The following is an 18,456-nucleotide window of genomic DNA, read 5'->3' as shown; positions in this document are numbered from 1 at the left end:
TTTTATTATTTTTCTTTTTTTTTTTTTTACTTTATTACCTTTACAAGGGGTTAACAAACCCCCATGTAATAGCATTAGGCAGGTGACAGGTATTTTTTATGGAGATGATGGGGGTCACCCCAGTGTCTCCCCTGCCCTTCAAAGCAACTAACCAAGCAGAGATCCTAAAGCTTGGCCATACACTTGTGTTTTTTTTTTTTTTTTTTTTTTTTTTCATCCTGCAAACAGATGGCTCTATCATACAGCATTGATGAACAAATGTCCTACTTCTGCTATTGTATTTTGACAGCCATTCCTGCCAGCTGGTAAAACGCCTGAACAGCAGCTGCATCGGATTGGCTGAAAATTTTCCTTCAGACTCCTTTGTCAGACATTGACGGACCAATTAACTTTTGTTACATTGTGGTTGAGTCACTTTTACAGCCCCTGTTCCCTACCCACTTTAGCTGCCGAGGCAGCAGGCAAAGGTGTACACATGTCTCAGCAGGAATTAAATTCCCCATTGCTTTAGGTGGGTGCTACTGCCTGCTAATCGCAAACCCATTCAAGTAAATAGGGCCACTCTGCAAGTGCCCTGCAACTGCATGCTTCTGCAGGGTCCACGGGTTTAAAGCAGGTAGTGAGAAAGCAACACAATGCTGCTTGCTTTAGCTCCTTGTTTTCTGTACTGCACAAGGTTGCAGGGCATTTCCAGAGCGGCCTCATTCACTTGAATGGGTCATGCTTGGCAGGTGCTACACCCGACAACCATGACGGGGCATATAACTCCGGCTGCAACATGTGTACTCCCCTGGCCACGGCAGCTAAAGGGTTGGGAGAGGGATGGTAAAAACACATCTTAACTGGGGTTTTACTACTCCCCCAGACTACAAATGTAAATGAACCCCTACTGTTCTGAGCCCCTATAAGGCTGCTTTCACACTGATGTGCTGCGGTGTACCTGGACCGCGGGTGTAGTGCATCTGTAAATTTTTTGGTTAGCTGCACTTTGCCATAGATTTCTATTATATCCTGCAGGTATGGTGCACTTTCTGAAAGTGCACCATAACTCCTGCTTTCTGAAAGTGCTCCAAACCGGCAGTATATAATAGAAGTCTATGGCTAAGCGCAGGAAAGCTGCATGTGCACTGTACTATACCCATGGTGTGGGTAAACAGCAGCACATCAGTGTGAAAGCAGCTCTATAATATGCCCAGTTGTATTGCTTCACACTGACCTGAAGATCACTTCTTTCCTGCTTCTGGCACCACTCTGGAGATCACTAGCCTGGATAAGAGGTAGAGTGCAGTTTGTATCACTCCACATGGTACAGGAGCCGGCACTACAGAGGAGACATCGTCTTATGTGACTCTTGCTCCCTACTACAGCTCCAACTTTACAAGTAGTCCCTCTGCATTGCACTCTAATGCTCTGGGATGGTGCGTCAGCAAGCCCAGACCATGGTCTACCAGTCACCCGGCTTTGATCTACAGGTGTTGACCCCCTGCCCTAGTCCATCCCAGGAGTGAGTAAGAGAATGTGGCTGTGTTCTGGCATACAGTGGAACCATGGAGAATGAACGTAGCCACACTCTAATAGGAAGTCTGGGCACAGCAGCAAAAAATGTGAATTTGGAAATTTGAAGAAGGCTTTCTCTTTTTTTTTATTTTTTTTTTTTTTATTTTTTTTTAAGAATACATACTTTGATAGAATTTTTTTCTTTTTAAATCAGAGTTCAGTGTCACTTTAAGCAGCCCAAAAATGTGTAAGATGTAGGCGACTGGGTTGACTTAATCTCAGGTTAGTGGTGGCAGGAAAACTGCAAGCCAGCAGCTCCTGGGGAAGTCATGAGTAAAGCTAGAAAGCCTTTCATAATTGCTTTACTTATCCCACAGGATGATCCGTGATGTTGTGATTCCCTTTTTTGCTTGTACCTCTCTTCTCCATTTTGGTCCTCATTAAAATAAAGTTGTTAGGTTGATTTGCTTCCTTGAGGGCAGTTGGATATGCAGGCACGTCTATAGTTGGTGGGAAGCATGAGGCAGCTGTAGTCAGTTCAGAGATATTTAGCTGCTCACCAGGGTTGCCAACTTTCGGTATATTTACAAACACTTTCTAAAATCTGAAATTTTTGCATCTGTCCATGAATGTCCGTTGCAGACTACTGCTCACCTTCTGCTTGCTATAATTTTGAAGTTTTTATTTCATATAGAAAAAAATCAGTGCCTACGTTTCTAACCTACCCCTCAATTACTGGGCCAGAGCTGTGTAAAATTGCAGAGAAAATAAATGGTGGTTTTGAAATAAAATTCCACAATGTATGTGCCAATAAGAAGCCAATCTACGCATGCAAGATCTTCACACCCATAGAAGTATGATAGTACTTCAATAATGAGTCCCCTAATTGCTTACGAAAAGTCTTATACCAAGTCTGATAATTGGCACATCTGTATTTCCCCATACTTTATATCAGGGGTGTCCAACCTGCGGCCAAAGATGGCTATAAATGTGGCTCAACAATTTTTTTTTTTTTTGGCTTTTTTAATTTGTAAAAATGCGTTTTGGCTCTTTACTGGAGTTTTATCTTCCCAAAGAAAAATCTCCCACTCTTCCCAATCATACCTTATTAATGTCATCAGTTTTCAGCAGCGCCTATATTTGTGAGCAACTATTTTCAGGGATGAAGCACATGAAGGGCAAAATTAGAACCAAAATTTCTAATGAGCTTGACCTTGAGAATTCATTGAGAATTCCTACTCCATCCATCCAACCAGATATTGATGTGTTCGTTTTATAAGTGTTAAATTGCACACTAGTTTAGGTTGCCCTCTTTTACTTTTTATAATAAAAACTATTACAAAATTTAAAAATTAAAGGGTAACTCAACTTTCGTAAAAAAGAAAAAACATTATAGTGTATATACCGTAATTGCCACACAAGTCATATTGTAATTAAATGTTAGTAAAAATTACCTTTCCTTTTTAATCTGCAGCCACTGTAATTTTCTGATAATGTAATGCACTATGGCTACATGGAGGAGTTCTGTACACAGAATGTGTACATTACACCCCCTAGAAACATCTCCTGCTTGTGTGATTGGCTCACCAATTTTTTTTCCCCAGAAGTCTGCGCTAAGATACAAGTCGGATTTCAGGCATCCCCTGGAACAAAAATGTCATTTTTGTTGAGATACTCCCAATAGAACATGTCCAAAGGGATGCAGGCCCAGCAGAATTCCTCATTAGTGTCCTGCAGGTGCCACAGCTGATAATCATGAAACCACCCCCATTAGATTCATTTTCCCATATGGGCACAGAGAAACATTTCTTAAGAATAACAAAAGGTAGGAATCTGCAACAAAAGTTGTTTTCCTTGCAATGTACATAAATCACCCAGAAATGTTTTTTTGTTTAAAAAAAAAAAAAAAGTGGAGTTATGCTTTAAGTTTTTTATTACTTGGGTACAGTGATCGTTGACTTGTGATCTGCCCAACTTTTTCTGCTCATCAGCTATTCTTATTGTTAGTGTATTTTATGTGTTGTCCTAGACCATTCCTCTTCGTCCAATGTGACCCAGGAAGGTCAGGAGGTTGAGCACCCCTTGTTTTAAATGCTCAAGCCTCTGGATAAGGGCCAGCAAGCTCATACATTGCTCATATTAGGATGAAGTTGTGCATTTAGGACCAGAAAATGTCACTTTGCATATGGCAGTTGGCAGACCCTGGGTAGTTCCAAATGTTCATCTATGGGCACCTATAGGTTCACATGTTGACTATTTTGCTATAAATGTTTTCCATGGCTTTATTTATTTTTTTTGTTTGTTTGACATCTGGAAACTCTACATGTAATTTTAATGTTAAAGGTCGACCAAGCAGAGCACTCTGTGATTATCCGTAGAGTTGACTGCAGTATTAGGCTCGGTTCACACTGGGGCGACTTGTCAGGCGACCTAGTCGCCTGACAAGTCGCCTCCCGTTCTGTGCTATGGAACCGTTCTAATCGGAGCGACGCAAGTCGCTCCGACTTAGAAAAAGGTTCCTGTATTACTTTGGGGGCGACTTGGGGCGACTTGCATAGACTTCTATGCAGAAGTCGTCTCGCAAGTCGCCCCGGCAGTCGTTTGCAGGTCGCCTCGCTGAGGCGACCTGCAAGTCGTGCCGCCGATGTGTGAACCGAGCCTTAGAAAACTCATCAGTGTACCAGAATCACAACATGGAGTCTTTTTCCAACTAGGTTGAATGGGAATCCATTATCATAGCTAGAGCGCCCACAGACATGGAAATCAATAGTGCTTTGTTAGCAATGAAACGTTTTCTTGCATGACTAGCTCCGATAGATGAGACCTCCTGTTACCCGCCACGTTGCGGGGCTCCTCTGGACATATTTCCTATCACTGACACTCTTGTAGTTTGCTGGAGGCCATGATTTTTTTTCACCTCCATCTGTTTTTGTTTTAGACTTGCTTTCAATGTATTCTTCATCCTTTTCTGGAAAAAAATTAATACAATTTTTAACCACTTTCATATCTTGACAAGTTTACACCCTTTCATAATCATTACATCTTGCTGGCTTTTGAGATGTGGCCAGATAAGTCTTCATTATGCCTCCTTGTACTTTGTGTGTTTGTGTTGGGTTTTTTTTTTGTTTTAGTTTTTCCAGACCAGAAGTCTTTTTCTTACGGTTCCATATAGACAGAATTTTCATTAAATTGAGAACCAGGTTGAAAAAGACATATGACCTACATTAAACGTAGATTCTGTAACGGCTCTAGAGATACTATTCAAGACCCTTTTGGCAAATATGGCCAATTTTGTGTACCAAAATAAAAAAAAAAAACAGGAAAATCCTTCCTAATTCTTCTGATCCCACTAAGGATCAGTTCACTGGGCCCAGATATTCCTTTTATCATTCAGTTAAAAAGTTGTCTGTTGTATTATTGAGGTTTTCTTCAGTTATAACCTCACATTCCACTTGGTTTATCTCCATACTATCAGTTTGTGTATGATCCATTAATAAGTACATGCACAGGGCTGCCATTTCTAACGTTAGAATGTTAGTTGCCTGACTGTCATGTTTAGTCGGTAGCTAAGGCCTGGTTCACACCCATGCGTGTTTTTTTTTTTTAGTGGTTTGTAAAAATACACCAAAGGCCATTTAACCTGCATTCAAGAAGGTAAATGTGCAGTAATCTTCACAAAGTTTTAAAACCTCAAGATCATTCAGATTAATAGGAGTAGGCTAAAAATAAGACAGTGGGATGGGGGCGGCTGGGCTTGGTCACCTCAGTGCAGGCAGTTTCCACGGACATGCGGCCCTGAGCCTGATGACAGCTGGCGAGAGGGGAGGAGGAGACAGGGAGGGAAATCCCGAGGACATGTGACCGGTTGTTAAGGACGCGGCGGCCCCATTCCTTAACAACCAATAATTCGCTAACGGCTGAAAGTACCAAGCCCGAAGGTATTGGTGCATTTGCATGAGTACCGATACTCATGCAAATGCTTAGTATCGGCACCGATACCAGTATCGGTGCAACCCTACCTGATATGTGCCTGCTGTACCATGTACTTGTATGAGAAAGTATCCTGTTCTCTTTGTATTGCTTCCTTTGTGTGAAATCTCTGGTGTTCCTGCCAGTCCCTCTGCTTTCCTATTAAAAACTGACAACACTAAGCAAGGGAGCACACACTGGTCAGTTCTTTAGCTGTGCTCGGAACTCTGTGTACTCTCCTCCAATGATCAGACTTGTCCTGACACTCCCCCTCTGCACAGCCTATGACTGGGAAGTTCAGTGTGCTGCCTCTTCTCCTCCCCCCAGCTCTTATGCAGCTGAGAACAGAGGGAATGTGATTACTTATAAGAAAGGGGGAAAAAAAGGTATTTATAATGCATTTTTATCTCTATACAAAAATATTTTGCCTTTCAATTCTGTTTTAAACTGAATGAGTTGTTTTACAAAGTGATTGTTTACAATCACTTTAAAGTGATTGTAAAGATCGATTATTTAAAAAAAAAATAACAAACATGTCCTACTTACTTGCTCTGTGCAAGGGTTTTGCAAAGAGTGGCCCCGAGCCTCCTTTCCTGGGGTCCCCCCAGCGGCGCCCCTGGCTCCTCCTCTTTGGCCTGTGCCCCCACGGAGAGCCGATTTTCCATGGGAGCACCCGTGCAAGTGTGCTCCCAAGTCCTGCCGCTTCATCTGTTGACACAGATGCTCCCAGCTCCAGTGTCACTGGATTTGATTGACAGCAGTGGGAGCTCCTGCTGCTATCAATCTATCCAGTAAGGACCTGGGACAACGGCTGGAGCTGCTGGGCTCGTGCTAGTCGATGGAACGATCTGGTTCAGGCAAGAAAGGGGGGGGGTCTGCAGCACAGGAGGTTGAACAGCTTAATGCATAGAATACATTAAGGTGAAAACCCTGAGACTTTACAACTCCTTTAAGTAGAGCTGCACGTTTCTGGTTAAATTGAGAATCACAATTTTTTTTTCTTAGAATTAAGATCAAGATTCTTGTGGCGTAACATCTTTCAAATTATACCAAAAATTTGGTTATTTTTACTGTTTTTATTTATTTATTTTTTTTGTATGTTTGTATTTTTTTTTTAGGCGATACTGATCGGAAGTCCGTTCCACACCAGCCTCCCTCCGGGTGCACTTTAAAAAAAAAAAACAAAAAAAAAACTGGAAAGTGATGTGTTTTTTTTCCGTTTTAGGCGGAGTGGGTCGGCGGGTAGTCTGACATTAACAGACAGCGGAGTCTGTATACTCCCGGCTGCCCAGGTCCACTCTGCAGAAATTGAGCGGACACTGATGTGTTATCCGCCTGCTCCGATGAGGGGATCTATGAGATGATCAGAATGGAATCTGTCCCGTGTGAAAGGGGCTGAATTTTCTGTGTAACAAAAAATAAAAATGCCATAAAGAGTGGTGCATATCAGGTTTTTATAGTATAACTAAAGGCAAAACTTTTTTTTAGTTTAGAGTGGAGATGGATAAGTCCACCTGTCAGTTATTTATTTTTTTTACCGTCTGTGCCCCCCGTTTGGGAGAATTACCCTCTGTTTGTCCTGTTTACTGTTATCATTGAGGCTTCGTTCACACTTGGACATCAGTCACATGACAAGTCTCAGCTCATTCTTTTCAATGGCACCTTTTTAAATCGGGGCAATTTAGAAGAGGATCCTGCACTACTTTGGTTTGACTTTTGACGCACCTTTGGTCCAGAGAATGTAAAGTCTCATCAAAATCGCGCTCTGGAAATCATGTGACTTTAGAGACACGCTAACAATCAGGACGATGGCTCTGTGAACCTGGTGACGACCAGAGATTCTCTCATTTTAGAGGGATTTCTACTCATGTCCTGTTCTTGTTGTGTGGCAGGAAGGGAAATCTCAATGGGAGATGCATCAGAGAGAGAGAGAGAGAATGACAGGTGTTGTGTAACTTTTTCTTGCTCTATCCAAATGACGAAAACCTTTTGCCTATACTGTAGTTCTACTTTTGGCATGCCCGTCACTTGGACAATAAACTTTACATAAGCCCCTGTACATCTTACCATTAGTTTTCTGCCACGCTGATCAGCCCTGCTTTCTTTCATAGTTACTATGTGAATACAAAGCATACTTCCCATGTGTGTCTGCTGATGGGCCAGTTTGGCACCAAGTATTGGAAGACCAGCGGTTGGGTGTACAATTACCTTGATGTTTAGATGTTATCTGCCAGCTGCTGCAATAAGATTGCAGCAGCTGGCAGGTAGGCTGAGTTGTGACCTCAGAGGTGCCAGGTATAAGGCATTATCTTGCATAAACTCTGGCTGCCCTTGTAACGTATATGTAGGGCGGCAGAGGGTGGGCTTCAGCACCCTCACACAGCACGTTAATGTCCATGGGTGGCAACGTTTTCTGTGCTGAGAGCGTGCTCACTGTGTGCTCCCGGAACAGGGACCAAGCTGTCAAAGATGGCTCTCTATCTGTACTAAGGATCGGGAACTGGTGGGACCAGCTCCTGATCATGTGACCACTGTGACAGCCAGCCACAGTAGTCTCCCAATTGGGCAGACCTTCCTGCCCTCTGGGCATTATAGGCCAGTCAATGGGTAATTCTGGACAGGCAGGAAAGTGTTATTAGAGCAATGGGGGGGGAGGGGTAAACAAATCGAAATCCGCATCTTCACAGAAAAACAGAAAATATATAACTACCCTTCCACCGCTGCCATTTTTCTGTTAAGTCCTCCAGAGCTGCCTCTACTACCTAGGCAGAGACAGACTTGTTGAAAGACTGCGTGTAGTCATGCAATGCGCAGTGTGGAGGCGTTGCATCTTCTCAAGAGGCCCAGTCATTACGGCCGGGTATGTAGTGCCAGGTCAGGATGAAGGTTAATATGTGCATAGGGAGCTAGGCGACTCTTCATTACTGCTTGACTTGTGAAATGATGTGAGCGTTCCTAATAAGGTAGCTTGGCCTGTGGCTTGCCATATGAGCAAAGGATTAAATTACCTTAATCTAGTAGCAACGTGTTGGAAAGGCTGCAGTAGCTTGATTGTGGTAGAATGGGTTAAAAGTGGAATTTGTCTTTTTTGGTGGTGCAAGGAGTGGAAATGTGACAATATTGTCTGTATCTCATTATACTTTTATCACTTTATAAGTTTTTTCATTAGAGTAATTTGATTCTTTTCATCCCACTGATCATTAATGGTAGCCAGCAGTGGATTCCTCCATTAATGATCAGTGTGGGGAAATGACTCAAGTGTGTTTTTCATCTGTTATTAGGTGCTAATTGTGTTTCTTCCTGAGCGCTGTAAGCATATCCCGCTTTGTTTCCTGGCAGGTGGTATTGAAGATCATTAAGCACTATCAGGAGGAGGGCCATGGAAGCGAAGTGGTGCAGGGCGTTCTGCTTGGACTTGTGGTCGACGATCGGCTTGAAATCACAAACTGCTTTCCATTCCCACAACACACAGAAGACGATGCAGAGTTCGATGAAGGTAACCACTCCGATAAAAGTGACTTCCACTTCAAAGGAGGCCACCAGCATGAACGGTCACGTTACAACATGTACACCTAGTTCATAACCCTAAGGCACCATCCTGATAAACATCCTCTTCTAAAGACACTATAAACTTTCACTATGGTGGAGATTTACTAAAACTAGAGCACGCAGAATCTGGTGCAACTGTGCTTAGTAACCAATCGGCATCTAGGTTTTATTGTCAAAGCTTAGATGGAAGTCCATGCAAAAACTAAAATCCCTGCATCTCTAAACACCACGATCCAATACTAACCTCTCTAGCCCTGTATAGAAAAAATTAGTATACATACCTTTTTTGAACCCGATCCGACCCGATCCCCAGCGACGGAAGGACGCGGCCGGCACCGGCTGTGAAATGAATGGGAAGTGATGTCACCCATAGCCCGTGTCCTCTGCACCCTCCGACAAAGCGATGCCGCAGCTGACAGCTCAGCATGGGGTCAGGTTGGAGAAGCTTCAAAAAAAGGTATACTGGTCTGTTGAAGGAAGATGAAAAATAAGTTACTGTAATGGCAAATGGGGAAAAAGCCTAAAAAAAGCTAATGCAGCCACTACATCAAAGAATTGATAAACTGCAATATAATATGTTTTGTTTTTATGATTAAGACCACTAAAAATTCTTTAAATTAGTTAAATGTGTCCAGGTTCATCAAAACAAGATATTGAAATTATTATTATATATTATTTTACTTAAAAATAAATGTAAATGGTTATATTAGATGTTGGAATTCACAATAATTCTCATATTAATTGGTCAGTGTTATTGAACATGGTTCCAACTGACATTCCAAATGACCCATGTGGTAGGCCCAGTTCAATTACATGTCTTGTCAATAAATGATAACATTATTCTCCAAAAATAATCTATATACTGTACGTCCACTACTTTAATGGGTCTGTAGAACTGTTTTTCATTATTTTTAGTCACGTTCATTGCTTTATGCCAGTGTTTCTCAACTCCAGGCGCCCCAACAGGTCATGTTTTCAGGCTTCCCATTAATTTGCACAGGTGATTTGATCTGTTTCACTGCCTTAGTAATTGCCACAGCCGTTTCATCTGAGGGAAATCCTGAAAACATGACCTGTTGGGGCGACTTGAGGACTGGAGTTGAAAAACACTGTTCTATGCACACTACAAATCCCATAGTCAATAGTGCTGAGTCCATTTCCGAGCGCAAGAGAGGGTGGCTACATTCCTACATATAGTGGGACCATGGTGAACGAATGTAACTACCCTCTAACAAAAAATTCAATCACAGCAGCCAAAAAAAAAAAAAGAAAAAATGTGATTGAGATCTGTGGTTAATATTGGTTTATTGAAGTTTTCAATAACAAAAACTGAGTATACAAATGCAAAAAATAAGGTACAGATGTATAGAGTAGCAAAAATAGAAAGCAAATCTATATAAAAAAGGAGAAAAAAAAATAAATATATATATATATATATATAATATTTATTATTCACCATTTTATATAGCGCCAACAGTTTACGCAGCGCTTTACAATGTATAGGGGGGGCAACACAATTACAGTACAATATATACACACGTGTGCGTACGTGTTCTCCAAACCCACCCCATACAGAAAATTAGATGCATAAGGCTAGGACCCAGGTTATGGATAGATGTAACCAGATATGAGGATTACAGAACTGTTGCAGGGTATTTTTTTTTTTTTAAAACAAAAAATAGTCTCTCTACTACCAGCATACTATAAAGCATGGGTGCTGAACCCGTGGCCCTCCAGCTGTTGCAGAACTACAAGACCCATGAGGCTTTGCCAGGCTGATAGTTACAAGCATGACACCCAAAGGCATGATGGGGCTTGTAGTTCTGCAACAGCTGGAGGCCCACAGGTTCAGCCCCCGTGCTGTAAAGGGACCCTTGCTGTCTTTGAAATCAGTGGTCTCTCTGCATAGATCCAACATAACCTTTTCTGAAGTTAGAACTAGGGATTTGCGACCAGCAGGGAGAATGAGCTCCTGCAGAGAGGCCACTGTTTCCACACAGAACGCAAAGGTCCTTCTCTACAATATGCTTGCAGGTGACGAGCTTTTCTTCCCAGGCTATGTCTGCATTCTAAAGAAATGGACTTTACACACCTTTTTTTTGTCTTAAACTAGCATCTGAAATGTATTTAGCTGATTTGTATTTGGGATTGGCTAATATCACAGGTAGTCAGAGTGCCTGAGAAGATTACAGTGCTGCCTAATTTGTATTTAGCAATTTCTATTTTGTTTGTGTCTTGGGTTCTTTAAACTGTTGTCTTTAGTACTGAATGGGTTTTGATTTCTGAGAGAAGTCCTAATCTCCTTATCATTCCACCCGCGGCTTTCCTTGTCACTGTCCTGCGTGAGAAGTCTTGCCGCATTTTGTAACCAGGCTGGGTAGGCGGTGAGGGTAATAAACCTGAAGGGTTAATAATGCAGCCAAGGAGACAATGATAAAATCAGATTTGAAGAAGAAGAAAAAAACCCCCGCTGCTCAGGATTTAACAAGAGTAAATCAATTTACCTCGAGCAAACTGCAGTACATGCTGCGCGGTGTGATGTGACAGAATGATAAACAGCCTTTTCTCTTACTGCAAACAGTCTTTGTTTTTTGATGAATGGATTAAAAATTTTTAAGTGGTTTACAGCATTGCTGCACCGGGCTTTATCTTTCCGCTCATCTAGAGGGCGTCGTCTTACCCAAAACCTTCCACTGGAAGAAGTTTGGATAACTCGATCGGCCTTTTTCGCCAGCTTGCCCGTATTGGCTGCAATATTCAGAAGTGATTTTATAGGAAACTTTCCTGCGAATACTGATGAGAATCGAATTGCGATTCGTCTGATTTGTCCACAAGTGATTAGCCTTGTTGGGGAATAACTACAGATGAATATCATTCGGCTCCATGTTTGTTCTTTTCAGTTCAGCAACTGAAAATAACCCAGAATCTATCTTCGTCTTATTGCTGCACAGTGGCTGAAGATAGAAATCCGGCTTGCAGGGGCAGACTGTGTAGGGAAAAGGAAAGAGGGAGGTATTGGTTAGTTTAGAGCTCTTTGAGTGGGATGTTCACTGAAAGTCCAGAGAGCACTAGGGGGGCAGCAACAAGGAGTCTGCAAAATTGTAGTTATTGAAATGTTGTAACTGTTTTTTTTATACTATATATACTATTTTTTATACTATAGTCTTGGGGCCCATTCACACTAGAACATGGATTTCTGCCCCATTCATCATGAAACTGCACGGCACCAAAATTAGTGCATGCTCTACTTTTTGAAACATGCGGCGACCACATCGCATGGTGCTTTTGTTACCATGTGCGAGCAGGTGCTGGCAAACGCAATGCGTTTGCGACCTGTGTTTGGGGTGTCGCTAACTTGAACTGACCCCCGCAGCAGATCGCAAGGGCGTTGTGTTTGGAAATGCGGTGCAGGAAGCTGCGCGACAATGTGGGTCTCCCGCACTGCGTTCCAGTGTGAACGTATCCTAAAAGAGTTGGTTCAGGGCTTGACAAATTTGTTTTAAATCTAGGCGTCAGCTAAAAAAAAGTTGAAAGTCCAATTTTTTTTTTTTTTTACATATCCCATAAAAAAAAGGTTTCTTTTTAAATTAAAGCGGGGGTCCACCTATCTATCGTTTTTTTTTTTTTTTTGAGTTCATTCACAAACTTTTCTTCTCAGCATTACATACTCACATATTGTGTGTAATATGTCCGCCTGTGTCAGATTTCGTCGGAAAGAATAACAGTGGTGTAGTGGTAGCACTCTCGCCTAGCAGTAAGAAGGGTCACTGGTTCGAATCCCAACCACGACACTACCTGCTTGGAGTTTGCATGTTCTCCCTGTGCCTGCGTGGGTTTCCTCCGGGTACTCCGGTTTCCTCCCACACTCCAAAGACATGCTGGTAGGTTAATTGGATCCTGTCTAAATTGTCCCTAGTATGTATGAATGTGAGTTAGGGACCTTAGATTGTAAGCTCCTTGAGGGTAGGGACTGATGTGAATGTACAATGTATATGTAAAGCGCTGTGTAAATTGACGGCGCTATATAAGTACCTGAAAGAAATAAATAAATAAATAAATATTATTCACTGCAGGCGGTTTCCATCTTCATTGTGGGCATTTGAAGCCCACAAGCATTTATTTCCTGGATGTGGTGAATGCTGTGCTCCCAGCATTCACCGCTCGTTCCCGCACATGCTCAGTGGCATCCTGGGAAGCCTGAGACTAGCTCCCAGGAGTCTGGGAGAGGCTAGAAACACGCCTACTCCCACGGGAGGAGAACCAGGAAGTGCAAAGAAGAATAGAAAAATAAAAGGTAATTACGGCGATTTAAATTTTTTTAAACGGCATGTCAGCATCTAGGCAAGGAAGAGAATACATACAGATATTGTTCAAAATTTGGGTGGAACCCCGCTTTAAGGCAAAAATGTATTCGGCTACATATCTTTGGTAAAAAAAAAAAAAAAAAAATCCCAATAAGTGTATACGGATTGGTTTGCATGACAATTATAGCGTCTACAGATTACGGTGTGTGTGTGTATAGATATATCTTTATGATAAAGAGATATATATGTATATATGTGTGTGTGCATTTTTAAACTTTCTTCTATTTATACTAGTAATGGCGGCGATCAGTGGCTTCTAATGGAGCTGTGATAGTATGGCTAGCAATCCAACACTGACTTTACCAGTGACACTAATATAGTTCTCATTGATTATACTATACACTGGCACTGGCTGCCAAAGGGTTAACTGTGCCTAATGTAACGGCACTGTGTACTGTTTTACCAAGGGATGTGCTGATTTGTCTCCCTGCAAATATGCACATCACCACTGTCTGATCTGTGTTGCTTACCATGGCGACCTGGCACCTTGGATTTGTCGAGCCCTGGGTTAGTTCCTTTACCAGAAAAGTGCCTATGCAGGTAAGGGGTGATGTTAATAAAAACAAAGTGTGCTGCTTTGTCTAAAGCTAAATATTGCTCTTGCTAGAAGTGTAGGCCTTCCAAAGCCTGACTGGAATGCTCCCAGAGATGCTTGGTTGCTAGTAAGTTGCTAAGACCCTCCCAGTCATGTCAGAGCCCCTCACATGCACTTTGTATCCCTTGTCGCAGTAGCTCTGAGCTCAGTGATGCCGGGTATAGTTACCCTTTAATTGGTTCGGATTGCCACCCCGGCGGCGTCCCTATGGTTTCCACTGAATGGTATTGACTGGTATATCTAGTGTGAAAAGCATTTAGAAATGCTGAATGGATGTGTGTTAGACGGCGGCAATCTGCTTCCTTGGTAATGAGAGCCAATAATGTTTTATTATGTGTCTAGTCAGTTACAAATGCGGTAAATGTATCTAATACACACACAACAGAGCATGCTTTCTCCCATTAAGATTGCTTAGGGGGGTTTTCAAGAATGCACTAAACTAGGGCTCTATTGAACTGTTTGGGTAATTGAAGATTATTATTATTTTTTTTTTTTTTTGCGTGTGAAAGATGCGCAGCTATTTAGCTGTTTTCTCTTTTTATGTGTTTGACGTAGACTGTAGGAATTAATTTGTATCCTATTCTTGTATGTGAAATGTGTTAACGGGTGCAAGTCATCCACCTGGGGAACGCCATTGAATGCCCTGGACAGGAAAAGGCCCTAATATTGAAAATCAGCAGCAACAGTATTTGTAGATGATGTGTAAACTTTTATTTTTTTGTTGGACGAGGACTGGAGCTCCTCTTTAAGCTCAATCTAAAATCAGAAAAATCAGCACAAGAGACATAGCTTACATTTAGTATGATGTGTCCCTTGTGGTGATTCTTCTGCTTTCAGTAGAAATCTATCCCTGCATAGCCGTGCCAATTAAAATGTGACAGTGGCTGCTGCTAAGAGGAACCCCCGCTGCTGTCACAGGGAAGAGGGGGGGGGGTTAGGAGGAGAGGGGGTTCTGCATGAACATGTTATACCCTGAATACGACTGTAACATGTTTTAAAGGTGAACCTTACCCATTAACCCTAGAATTGCTGTACTATCTCGCCATGGTGCGGTTGCAGCACTACACCATAGAACTGCATTAGTCGCTTTCAGTGGTTGCAACACCTACCAGAGGCGGCCTACTGTTTGTTTTGCCGTGGCATGTGTACAGCTGTGAGTGGTAAAACTGTGTGGCTCAACTGCCTGTTTTTACTGCCGCCTCAGCTGCACTGAAGGTTTTAAAGCTCATTTACATGTGAGGTTGGGGGGGGGCAAAACACTGGGGTTGAGCCACGCTTTTATTACCACCCAACCACTACTCTTATCTGCAGAGGCTTGTCTGCCATGGAAAGAATTATACCCCCTCTCACTTTCCATGGAAGTAGCACCCGCCAAACGCAACCTATTCAATGAATTGGCCCACTGCACAAGCACCTTGCAACTTCACGCAGTGAACACAGTTGCAGAGCGCTGGTGTGGATATCAGGTGGCTAAAGAAGATGGTGGGGGGAGGGCGAGACAACATCGCATCACTGCCTGACATGCTCTCTGAACAGCGATCCGAATGCAGATTGATCTTCAGAGAGCTTTGCTAGTGTGTCCTCACTTCAGTGCTAAATGGGAGGGTAAAAAAAAAGCAGAGGACAGAATCATGCAGATCATTCCTTTATGTTCTCTCTGCCATCTCTGCGTCCAGATCTGCTGGTTTATAGCTCGTGTACAGCCTAAAATCGCTCATCACAGCCATTGGCTGCAGTTTGTATGCAGCTGCTTTAGGCTTGTTGTCTGTCATCCGTGTAAACCAGAGAGAGTGCAGAAGAGAACTGAGATGATTATAGTGAGGGGAGGGTGGGGGGGGGGGAGAAGCAATCCAAAATGTTTTAAAGTTCTGTATGATCTAATGACCAAGACCTCGGTAAATGTTCGAAATTTGGAGTAACATACAAATGTACAACCAGCAAGACTCAGTGATTGTACAGGATTGGGGTAATAAAGAGCAGGTAGCAGGGTTGCCAACTGCCAGTAAATTAACTGACAGTTTGTAAAAAAATCAGATTTTTTTTTTTTACAACTGCTAGTAAATATCAGGGGCTGATCATTTCATGCTGTGTTGACTTTTTAAGTGTAAATCAAGCAAATTACTTTGTTCTAGGTATTGTCAGTGTTTCCATATCATGTTTATACTGTTCAAATATTCACTGTGTTAGTTTTCAATAGGAGTTTTGTAATTTCTCAGGTTGCCAGTAAATTCTCTGTTTTGTTAGTAAAAAAAATGCTGCGGGAGGTTGGCAACCCTGTCAGGTAGGCTCTCGCATATATATGAGAGAGGAAGACTTAAATACAAGAAATGTAACTTAATAAATATTTACTGTAGATTTATTTTTGCACTCGTTTTTTGTTTTGGGGTTTTTTTCCCCCCAAATAGGTATAGATTTGCCCAGCCATTCTGGGATATTTTCCAACCAGCTGCTCTTTCGGAGTGACCACTGGAGGGCAGTGTTGTCCAATGTTTGCTGTCCTATCATCTATTTATTAAGAGTCTGTGAAGGGAGACCATTGAACCATTTTTCTTTTTTCTGGCAAATTTGCTGCTTTCTCCATCAGCTTTCCCAATAATGATTCTGCATAGTTTTGAAATAAGTTACTCCTGTATTAACCCACCTTGCCCTTTGCTTACATTATGTGTGGAGTTACTTTTGTGAATGATCATTTTCTTCATCTTGAAGAAAAAAAAAAAACACACAACATTCTTCAAGGTGAGAGCATTGTGATTTGTTCAATGTATCAGTCTTGTGCTGTAGTGGGCTCAAGGATTTCCCTGAATCATACGATCGTCATGTCACGAATCATGTATTGTGTAACATTTATAATGGGGGGTGCCATTTACTTATTCTGTTTTGAAAGCTCAAGTTTATTCTGCTTATTTTGAGTCTCCTGGTTCCTACCCTCCTACTTATTGACATGCTAATAAAATATATAGGTGGAACCTTACCATTTTCATTACATACTGTATTTTAAACACTCTGACATCGCTGGGTCTCTGTGTTTCTCTATGCAGTGCAGGCAGGTCATGGCTGGTGGGAGTGGCCAGCAGGGTGCAGTACATAGCATTTTGAAAACATAGCACCCCCCCCCCCCAAAATAACGCTCAACCCTGATTCAAACAGTGGAACTGCAGTAAGTAAAGCCCACTGGTGATGCTGAGCCTCCTTAATCAAAGGAACTGAAATCTAAATATTGAAAGGGACAGGTCAGGGGCATCTTCTAGTGCACACTGTGAGCAGAACAGTGTGCAGTGTAATCCGAGAAAGGAAATTTTCCGTACAGAAAGAGATCCTGCCCAACTTTGCAAGCCTGAAGGGAAGACTGGAGTTCAGGGTTAAACTCCTTTTTTGCCAATATTCATTATTTTCACTTTCCCGCGAGTTTCCTTGCTGGAGCATTTATAGATGTCTGTGAGTGCTGGGAAAAAGTGGCCGCTAAAGCCACCGTAGCTTGATTGTAATGCACAAGTGCATTCCAAGCTCCTCCACCGCATTGCTGAGCTCTGTGACTCTGAATTGCGGCTACTATGATAGTAGGGGAGAGATCACATGCGAGTGGGTTTGAATCAGCTGGGGGTGTCTTAGCAACAACTCAAAATGGGAGGATGTGACCTCTGGGAGTTTTTTGGTCAGGCTTCAGAGAGCAGGTAAATGGCCTACACCAGGGATATGCAATTAGCGGTCCTGCAGCTGTTGCAGAACTACAAGTCCCATGAGGCATAGCAAGATTCTGACAGCCACAAGCATGACACCCAGAGGCAGAGGCATGATGGGACTTGTAGTTTTGCAACAGCTGGAGGTCCGCTAATTGCATATCCCTGGCCTACACCTATAGCAACATTGGTCAGAGCTTTTTTTTATATACAGGTGCCCCTGGCTGCATAGACAGTTTTTTGGTTAAAGTGAACGAACACTTTAAAGTGGTAGTAAACCGCTGCAATAAAATCCAAAAAACATTCCCCTGCAAAATAATAGCATAATGTGCTAGTATGTATCACACACACTAGCAGATTAGGAAATACTTGCCTTAGAACGAAGCCTTCCAGAGGCGCCCTGTCACCGCTGAGAGGACTTCTATCTTCAGCTGGCCTATCTTCCAGGTTGGCAGACTCCGGCCGTGTGAGTGTCTGGAGCCACAATGACGTCACGTGCGCCCGGGAGCCCTCGTTTACCGCATGCACCTTAGATGTCGCAGGGTAAATATCTCCTAAACGGCGCACATTTAGGACATAGTCATTTTACCTGCAGGTAAGCCTTACTATAGGCTTACCTGCAGGTAAAAATTTATAAAGCGGACTTTACTACCGCCTTAAAGGAGATCTAAATTCCAACTAGATAAGAGTTTGCTAAAGCCCTGTGTGTCATAAATATTTTTTGTTGCATATTGGGCTCCATTCACATTTGATGTATTGGGATCTCGGGCAGATTCTCTGCTATTCTGCCCATGATCTCAAATCG

General features: G+C 42.4%; 1 protein-coding gene across 1 annotated transcript in view; it reads left to right on the top strand.

Annotated features, from left to right (window-relative positions):
• Window positions 1-18,456, top strand: part of EIF3H (eukaryotic translation initiation factor 3 subunit H) — a 209,007-nt gene that overhangs the window by 46,556 nt on the left and 143,995 nt on the right. The window contains exon 2 of the mRNA XM_073632173.1: window positions 8,806-8,962. Coding sequence (XP_073488274.1) covers window positions 8,806-8,962 — 157 coding nt within the window. The remainder of the gene's footprint in view (window positions 1-8,805; window positions 8,963-18,456) is intronic.

This window comes from Aquarana catesbeiana, linkage group LG05 (assembly GCF_042186555.1).
Source record: "Aquarana catesbeiana isolate 2022-GZ linkage group LG05, ASM4218655v1, whole genome shotgun sequence".
NCBI classification, from domain to species: domain Eukaryota; kingdom Metazoa; phylum Chordata; class Amphibia; order Anura; family Ranidae; genus Aquarana; species Aquarana catesbeiana.
This window is presented reverse-complemented; position numbering and strand designations above follow the sequence as displayed.